This window comes from Heloderma suspectum, chromosome 3 (assembly GCF_057233095.1).
Source record: "Heloderma suspectum isolate Gila_16-S chromosome 3, 16-S_ref, whole genome shotgun sequence".
Classification (NCBI taxonomy): Eukaryota; Metazoa; Chordata; class Lepidosauria; order Squamata; family Helodermatidae; genus Heloderma; species Heloderma suspectum.
Window position 1 is genome coordinate 148,361,525 of NC_139460.1, and position 9,737 is coordinate 148,371,261.

Genomic DNA, 9,737 nt, shown 5'->3' on the forward strand with positions numbered 1-9,737 from the left:
CACTGCTGTTTCCTTTCTTAAAGCTCGGCTACCCCCCCCTCTCTTTCGGTCCTAGGTCCCTCCCCAGCTCCACTCAGGATTTACCACCACTGATCCCCAGATCTCTATAGATCGCTCGCCCCTTGCAGTCCTCTTCGCCCCCCCCATACTTCGCCACTGCTTGTCATTCAACGCTACACCCCCCACCTTCCTTCTCTAGATGACCCCCTCACCCCAATATCCACTCACCATCTCCCTTGGGGGGGGGGTCTCCCCATCTATCCTCAACCCCCTTGCAGTCCCTCCTTCCTCTCTGGCTCGCCCCTCCCTGTCTCTCCAGCTCGCCGTGCCCCCCCCTCCACTTTCCGCTATTGGGGAGAAGAGCTTCGGAGGCAGCCTCCGGCACCACCACTGTGTGTCTGCGGGGGGGGGGGGGCGCCTCGGCGGCGTGTGTGTGTGCGTGTGCGTGCACCGCTCGCCAGCCAAGCAGCCTTCCCAACTGCATTCCCCACCGCCTTCCTAACTCGCCTCTGCCTGGGCGGTTTGCAACACACGCACGCACACACAGCGAGCGAGCGAGCGAGCGAGCGAGGCACCTTTATGGGTTGCAACAATGCTCAGGCCCTGGAGATTTCAGCCTCAGTAAGTAGCGAGGGGATGGGGCGGGGGGGGGAGCGTCGATCCCTGTCTCCTTGTTGCTCTTGGCTCCCCTCCCCCCCTTTTTTATTTTACAAAACACCACCATTGCTCCCAACTCCCACTACTGGAGCAGTTGGGAGAGCCGCTTTTTTTTCCCCCTTGGAAGCAGAGGAGGCTGCTTCAGTGCGGTAATCTTAGGGGTGGAACGCCTTCGCCTTCTTCTTCTTCTTCTTCTTCTTCTTCTTCTTCTTCTTCTTCTTCTTCTTCTTCTTCTTCTTCTTCTTCCAGGGAGGGGGGCATCGAAGAAAGAATCGCACCAGAGAGAGAGAGCGAGAGAGAGAGAGAGAGAGAGAGAGAGCGAGAGCGCACACATTCCAGTTAGCTGCTTCTCCTTCTCTTTCTCTAGCGTTTGCAATCCCCTCTCTCTGACACTGCTCAACTTTTATTTGCCACAGCTCATGCCCTCTCTCCTCCCCTCCAATATTTTGAAGACGGGGATGGGGGTGGGGGGGGGGGATGGACGGAGAGACATGAATATAATTTTGCTGTTGTTGCATCTGTGGTGTTGCATTTCACCTATCGTTGAAATAAAGCTTTAAAAGAAAGAAAGAACGAAAGAAAAATGAAGTCCAGGAGCATTTATTTATTTATTTGGCTGTGATCTAACTGACAAAAAAGCAGTCTGCTCATGGATGAATAGCTTTGGTGGAACTGGGAATTGGGTTAGAAGTGGAGGGTTTTTCCCCTCATTGCCTCTCTGTCACTTCTCCCCCTCCCCCCATTTCTTGCCTGATGCAGAGAGCAAGATATGCTTTCCTTTTTTTTTTTTTTTGGCCAAACCATTCCATTGGAGAGCAAAGGACTTCTACCCTAGCCTGTCTGGATTCTGCTGCAAAATGCTTGAACCCAGACAGATGCTTGGTAATGTATGACCCATGCTGAGATACAGAAAGGTTTTTTCTTTCCGTGATCATTTTTTTTTTATGTCTAGAATCCTCCTAATCCAAAATTCTTATGAGAAGGTTTGACCTGAGCAAATGCAAACCCTTCACTTTCTAAAAAGCAACAACAAACAAAACCAAAACTCATCGCGAAAGGCTGGGTGACTTATTAATCCATACACCCCCCCTTCCATCTTCTCCCTCAATATTGCATCCAAAAAGTAAAAAGTAGAAGGAACCTTTCAGGGGAGGCAGAGCAGATGGAAAGGAAATTGGGATTGGCAAGAAGATGGAAAGGAAATTGGGATTGTGTCTGGATGCAGTTCAGAGATTCAACCCAAGACACAGGTCAGGGAGGGGGTGCAAATGGATGAGTTTGGTGTGGGGGGGATTCCCCCACCCACCTATCTTGGGTGCCTTCTCTTCAGGATGGAGGGTGCTGACAGACATGGCAGCTGAGAAACAGGAACTCTGTACAGCTCCTAGATTTGGTGATCTGCCTCTCCGGGAGTCACTTAGCTTGCTCCCTTGCAATTGGACTAATTTTGCTAAGCATGGGGGAAGAAACAATATGTCAGATATGGCTGAGGCTGTGGGGACAATCCTCAGGTCTAGCATGTCTGCCAAGTTCTGGGTGAGTGGCTAAAGGACAATGCTTTTCAGTGTGTGTGTGTGTGTGTGAGAGAGAGAGAGAGAGAGAGAGAGGGAGGGAGAGAGAGAGAGAGAGAGAGAGAGAGAGAGGCTGTGTTGCATTGCTGCCTTTCGGCCAATGCCCTTGTGAAAGTAACTCATTTACAGGCCGGTCAATCTAGAAGCAAGCAGTGATGACTTCTTTGAGAAGATCTGCTTTGAATAAGAATTCATAAATATTCCACCAATGACTATCACTGCCGTTGAAAAACAAAACAAAATCCTGTGAGATGATGATGGGCCGTATATTGAATAACTCTGCTGGAGAATTCCAGCACTTCTGGTATCCCCCCCCCCAAAAAAAAACACAAAAGCAAAAGGTTGAGATGTTGGTTAGGTTTTTGCATAAGCTTGTGGAGCAAAACTGCTTAGGGACTCAGACAGTCGAAGGGATTCACCCGTTTCAGGGTTTGCTTTTGGGTTTTGTATAAAAAAAAGAACGTTACTGCCATTTAATGTTGGAAATGCGCTGTCTGTAGACCCCTGCAGTGGTATTTCAAGGAACGGTGTATGTGTTTTTAAACTATCAAGAGAGCAGCCTGTCTTGGCAAAAATGGGGGAAGACCTTCCTTTGCAGATCGCTGTTCATTCCGAAGGTTCTGAAAAGGAGGGGAGCTATGTGGGTAATAGGAGAGGTTGAAAAGCTCATAAAATGGTGCTTCTGTTCTGTGAAATTAGAACCAAATCACTAAACTGACAGCCATTTTATGTATATTTATGGACAGGTTGTGTGTGTGTGTGTGTGTGTGAGAGAGAGAGAGAGAGAGAGATGTGGGGAGGGGAAGAAAAAGCAGACTGTAACAATAAAGGAAAGAAACTGAAATGCACTCCAAGGATTAAGAACAGAAAGAATTTGGACTGTGCGCTTACCTTCAGAAATACAGAAAACCTGCATTTACTAAAAAATAAATAAAAGATTATTTAACATAAGTCACACAGGCATCTTTTATTCAACACTCTTGGAAATCCCAAGCAAATCTAATTTCTTTGAACATGTCCCTTTTCTGTGTTTTAGGTCCTCTGACGTTGTCATGATTAGGTTGCATTCCCCACGCTTGTGTCATGATAGTGTTTCTTTTCTCTTCTTGCCCTCTGCAGGAAATAACATGTATGCTTGCTGCTCTACGGTGACTCTGGAGCAGGATCTCAACAGGAAAATGCATATCTGGATGGTGCAAACCATCACCTTTGCTTTAACGTCTCTAGTCCTGGCGTGGGCAGAGAGCATTGAGTATTATGGGGAGATCTGTGACAACAAATGCCCTTGCGAGGAGAAGGATGGCATCTTGACGGTGAGCTGTGAGAACCGGGGGATCATCAACCTTTCTGAGATCAGCCCTCCCAAATTCTCTGTCTACCACCTCCTGCTGTCTGGGAACCTCCTCAATAGGCTGTACCCTAACCAGTTTGTCAATTACAGTGGAGCTTCAATTTTGCACCTGGGTGGGAATGATATCCAAGATGTCGAAACTGGAGCCTTTCATGGGCTGAGGGGCTTAAGGAGGCTGCATTTGAACAACAACAAGCTGGAGGTGCTGAGGGATGACACTTTTGTGGGCCTGGAGAGCTTGGAGTATCTCCAGGTTGATTACAATTATATCAGTGCTATCGAACCCAACACTTTCAGCCAGCTGCAGCTGATGCAGGTGCTGATTCTGAATGACAACCTCCTCTCTTCCTTGCCCAACAATCTGTTCCGATTTGTGCCCTTGACTCACCTGGATCTGAGGGGCAACCGGTTGAAACTGCTTCCCTACCTAGGTCTTCTGCAGCACATGGATAAGGTTGTGGAGCTGCAGCTGGAGGACAACCCATGGAACTGCTCCTGTGAGCTGATTGCGCTCAAGGATTGGTTGGACAGCATCTCCTATTCAGCCCTGGTGGGGGATGTGGTTTGTGAAACCCCTTTCCGTCTGCATGGGAGGGATTTGGACGAGGTGTCCAAACAGGAGCTTTGCCCTCGGAGACTCATCTCTGATTATGAAATGAGACCCCAGACCCCACTGAGCACCACAGGGTATTTTCACACCACTCCAGCATCAGTCAACTCTGTGGCTACTTCTTCCCCGGCTGTTTACAAATCGCCCTTGAAGCCCAAGGGGACCCGCCAACCTAACAAGTCCAGGCTCCGTCCCACCGTCCGCTTGCCCTCCAAGGATCTGGGATACAGCAACTATGGCCCCAGCATTGCTTACCAGACCAAATCCCCGGTGCCTTTGGAGTGTCCGACAGCTTGCACTTGCAACCTTCAGATCTCTGATTTGGGCCTCAATGTCAACTGCCAAGAGAGGAAGATTGAGAGCATCTCAGAGCTCCAGCCCAAGCCGTACAACCCCAAGAAGATGTACCTGACTGAGAACTACATTGCCCTGGTGCGCAGATCAGATTTCCTGGATGCTACTGGGTTGGATTTGCTCCACCTGGGCAATAACCGCATCTCAGTCATTCAGGACCGGGCCTTTGGGGATCTAACTAACTTACGGAGGCTCTATCTGAATGGGAACCGGATTGAGAAACTGAACCCGGAGCTTTTCTATGGGCTTCAGAGTTTGCAGTACCTCTTCCTGCAATACAATGTGATCCGGGAGATTGAGCCCAGCACTTTTGATCCGGTGCCCAATTTACAGCTGTTGTTTCTCAACAACAACCTGCTGAGATCTTTACCTGTGGGCATCTTTTCTGGCTTAACTCTCTACAGGTTGAACCTGAGGAGCAACCACTTCTCCTACCTTCCTGTGAGTGGGGTGCTTGACCAGCTGAAATCCCTGCTGCAAATAGACCTTCACGAGAACCCGTGGGATTGTACATGCGATGTAGTGGGCATGAAGCTATGGCTTGAACAACTGAACACGGGAGTCCTTGTGGACCAGGTAATCTGCGAATCCCCTAAGAAATTTGCTGAGAATTACATGAGGAACATCAAAGCAGAGCTGCTTTGTCCAGACTACTCTGACATAATTGTTTCCACACCCACCCCATCATCCATGCAGGGACCAGCAAGGACCACCCCCTTCTCCAACTCTGGGCAATTCAATAGCACCTTGGAGGAGGAGGACTCAGCATCACCTTCTGGTGGCTCTTCTTCCTCCTCCTCTTCTTCCACGGTGCCTTTGTCGGTGCTGATCCTCAGCCTGCTGCTGGTCTTCATCATGTCTGTGTTTGTGGCTGCGGGTCTCTTTGTGCTGGTCATGAAGCGCAGGAAGAAGGTCCAAGGTGACCATGCCAGCACCAACAACTCGGATGTGAGCTCCTTCAACATGCAGTACAGTGTATATACAGGAGGAGGAGCCCCCCATTCTCATCCCCATGCCCATCACCAGCAGCATCCACAGCATCTTCACCATGGAGGAGGAGGAGGAGGCGGTGGTCCAGCTTTGCCCAAGGTGAAAACCCCTGCAGGACACGTCTATGAATACATCCCTCACCCTTTAGGCCACATGTGCAAGAACCCCATCTACCGCTCCAGGGAGGGCAATGCGGGAGAGGATTACAAAGACCTCCATGAGCTCAAGGTGACCTACAGCAACCATCACCTCCAGCCCCAACCCCCACCACCCCCGCAAGCCTTGGGGCAGCCCCCCGCAGCTCCAGGGGGGCAAGAGGAGACCCTCCGGAGCCCCACGTACAGTGTGAGCACCATTGAGCCTCGGGACGAGTTGCTTTCCCCTGTTCAGGATGCTGATCGTTTTTACAGGGGCATTTTAGAGCCTGACAAACACCCTTCTTCCACCTTGGGGGGCAGTAAGCTTCCTGAGTACCCTAAGTTCCCCCCAACTGCCTACACCTATTCCCCTAACTATGATCTTAGGCGCCCCCCTCATCCCTACTTGCATCCCGGCTCGGGGGACAATAGGCTCCGGGAGACGGTGCTTTACACACCCCCAAGCACTGTTTATGTAGAGCCCAACAGGAACGAATACCTGGAGCTAAAAGCAAAGCTAAATGCAGAGCCGGACTACCTCGAAGTATTGGAAAAACAGACCACATTCAGTCAGTTCTGAGACCACCTCCACTCCTCCCTTCCTCTCTCCAGAGCATTTGTATTTAATAACCACCCACAAAGAAACACAATGTTGATCTCCTCCCCTCCACGTCCCTTTCCTCCCCAACCTGCCTTTGCTTCGTGTTGTCAGAAGGTGAAGTGCCTTGGCACAGGAATTTCCAGCTTTGGGGAAAGTTACCGAAAGGGTGTGCTGATTCTATAGTTACAGATCTCTCTCTCTCTCTCTCTCTCTCTCTCTCTCTTTACAGCCAGTAGGAACCAATCAATTGAGTGAACTAGGCACAGAATTTGTCTCTTACCCCTTGATATGGTATGTGTTGTGCTAAGGGAGGCATTGGGGTGTGTTAAAAAAGGCGGGGGGAGTCTCGTACAGCTGGATGCGAAAAAGATCATAGAAATCACGTTGTCCTTTTCTTTTATGTCAGATATGCACCACTGATGATTTTGTTTTCTCTCAGTTGAAAAGTGCAGGGCACCTAATTCCCTTTTAGCCATGGATGGGTCTAAATGGCTTTTGGGGAGGGGCGGGGAGGGGAGAGGGGGCAAGATTAGCACACCCTGACTTTAATACAAGGTTGTTTGTTCTTTCCCTCCCCCTTTTTTAAATGAAAAACAAAACAAAGGATGTATTTGTATGTTTCTGGACTTTTGAATTACAAACCAATATTATGATCTTGCAAAGGATCACCATAGATGTGGACAAATCAATAAAGAGTTCAGAGATATATGATCCATAACTGGTTAGTAAAACAAAAATAACTTATTGAAATATATACAAAAAATATTTTATCGTAGCTCCTATTTTTATACACATGGTAGCATTTCCTTCACTACTTGAGGGTCCACGCCGCCTGAATGGAACAGATAGGGCTTCTTTGCACATTATGGAGGATTTTTAAAGCTGTAGACCTAAAACATGACAAAACAGGTGTTTAGAAATGTGTTTCATCCTGCTACACTTGGCAGACAGAGCCAGGATTGGCCATGGCTCTCTGTTGTGTTTACAGCATGGTGGCACACCCTGGTTTGCTGCTGTATAATGTATGAAAAGGCCCTGTAGAGATGGAAAAACAACCTGGAAATGCTTAGGCTGCTATCCTGCACATTGTTAGGCTCCCATTGACTTCTGTAGGGATTGAAGCTGCCTAACCAAGCACAGGATTGCAACTTTAGGCATATGTGAAACATCAGTGTAAGGTTCTGTGCATGCTTCTATGTTTGCTATAGCGGGTTCTTACTCAGCCATAGCATTGGAAGCTCTTCCAGGTTGCCGGAAGAACTTCCAGGGCGAGGCCCGAGAGCCTGTGATCCGCTCCAAAGCGTTACACTGCATTCCGAGCTTTTTTCCAAAGCTGCAATGGTCTCTGGAGAATGTCAGAAATCACTGAAATTGTTAATAATCCTCACGACCAAATCCTAACAAGACAATCCAAGGCAAAACAATCTGATCAGGAAAAAAAAGAGAAAGATATATACTATGGTTTTTTTGTTGTTGCTGCTGTTCATGAATTATTACTCTTAGGAGCCTCCTGCTGGGGTGACTAATTGGGCTAATTAGTGAGGGACACGTAGAAATTGTTTACTTGAGCAGGGGGTGGGGGCTTAGTGGTGGTTTATTCTCATAATTCAGATAAAAATATCTTAGTTTGACAACTGCTGTAGCCAGTTTCGGACTGTTCAGTCAACTATAATAATTGACCAGGTATTGGCCCCTTGAAAGGCCAAATGATGGACTGTACAAATCTATTTATGAAGTATCAGTTCTCACCCCTTGTGGCAGCAAGCAGTGGCAAAGATATCCATCAACATAGCATCACTGTACGATGGGACAGGTTGTGGTCTCATATGTATCCCAGCACATGTAATTTTTTTTAATAGTTTATGAATAAACACTTGATAACAATTTCAAATGGAAGGAAATGAAGTAGTCTTTTCCTGAAGTTCAATTATTTATTGTCATTGACATACGTTGCGCATGAACAGAATTCTTCTCTCCCCATCCCACCTTCTTACCGAGATCATGGATTTAAAATTATTAAACTCCTGCTGATACATTCTTTAAGCTGTTTTCTAAATTCACTATACTTCACCATTCTGAAGGTACATAACTGACATTAGACGATTGTAGTCTTGCACTGTGTGTGTGGTACTATAGTTTCACCTTTAAATTTTGTCTCCTTTCTGTAGTTTTTGTTTTATATTGTGAAATTGGGTAAGTGATATATCATCTGGATTCTTAACTTTGTACCACTTCTAGGGGTTTTGTTTTGAGAAAAGGGGGATTAATTGTTTTGTTGGATAATTTTCTCAAAAGAACTATCTGGCTTTTCTTACATGTGTGAAGTATATGTTTATTTGTTTGTTTTAATGAGACCACAGGTTGTGTCTTTTTTCTCCCTTTCCACAACATAATGTTGGCTTCTTCTAGACCTTCCCCTTCCCACCCCCATCTTTTTCACAAACCAGAAAGAAATAAACTGTATTATGGAGGTATAGTTGGTAGAAATGCATCTAAATATTGATCTTAAATATGTATGTGGAAATTTTTTTACTTGTTCTTGAAAGAATCTATCAGAGGGCTAAACGTCAGTTTATTAATACTCATCAGAACTCCAGAATTAAGTGTTTTGAATACTGACATTAGGTTTGTCATTAATTGTCAGTAAGTCTCTGTCCAAAAATCCCATTAATGCTTTCTTTTGGTTAAAGACTGAAGTGATCAGTTTCAGTGGAGGCTATATCTAATTTCATATAGTATATCAAAGGTCAAATACTGATTTTAGAAGCATCAGATGCCAATTGTACAGTCTGCATTTGAATTTTGATGGGTTATATTGTCTGACATTATTTGAAAAACATTGCAAATGTATCCTCAGAATTGACTGGGAAGGAGAAGTGTGTTGTTGTTTTAAAATATGGGGTTGGTTTTTTGCTTTATTGTTAATATCATTTGCTTAAATCAATGTGTGGTGTGTGTTTGGATCCTGATTATGAGAAGGTATGAGTGACTTTAGATACCCATGTGACTTATGTGATGATTTCAGTCATTGCTAGGTCTGGTGCCTTTTTTCAGGCACAATTCCTGTGTCCTTAATACCTAGCTGCATGAAGGGCACAAATTTGAGAGAAGCACTTTTCCCCATTGCTTCCTATTATGTAGCTCTTACAACTAAGGAGACCTGCTAGAACCCCCCCCCCCAAGTAATAATTGTAATTATCATATGTATAGTCTGGCTCCATCGCATGGAGACCCACTGACTCACCATGAGTCCACGAGTATTATGATTTCCGAACAGCCCTAGATGTCAGGAGGAAGAAAGTTCATGTGTGTTATGAATGTCACCATGTAAACAGCTTGTGAATAGGGTTTCCGAATCCCCCTAGATTTTTAACCAAAATCAGTGAGGCACTCATTACTTTTTTTCTTTTTCTTTTTTTGAGGGGTGGGAGGAGATGGACAGATGTCACGCAGGTGGGATCTACTT

At 46.3% G+C, this 9,737-nt stretch overlaps 1 protein-coding gene across 1 annotated transcript; it reads left to right on the forward strand.

The window, feature by feature from the left end:
• The first annotated feature begins 3,355 nt into the window (after nucleotides 1-3,355).
• Nucleotides 3,356-6,250, forward strand: SLITRK5 (SLIT and NTRK like family member 5). Its single transcript, XM_084841827.1, has one exon. The coding sequence runs from the start codon at nucleotides 3,356-3,358 to the stop codon at nucleotides 6,248-6,250; it is 2,895 nt and encodes a 964-aa protein (XP_084697953.1).
• Nucleotides 6,251-9,737: the final 3,487 nt, after the last annotated feature.

What these genes read in the sequence shown, in the direction of transcription:
- SLITRK5 (XM_084841827.1), top strand. Translation starts at nt 3,356, where the DNA reads ATGTATGCTTGCTGCTCTACGGTGACTCTGGAGCAGGATCTCAACAGG.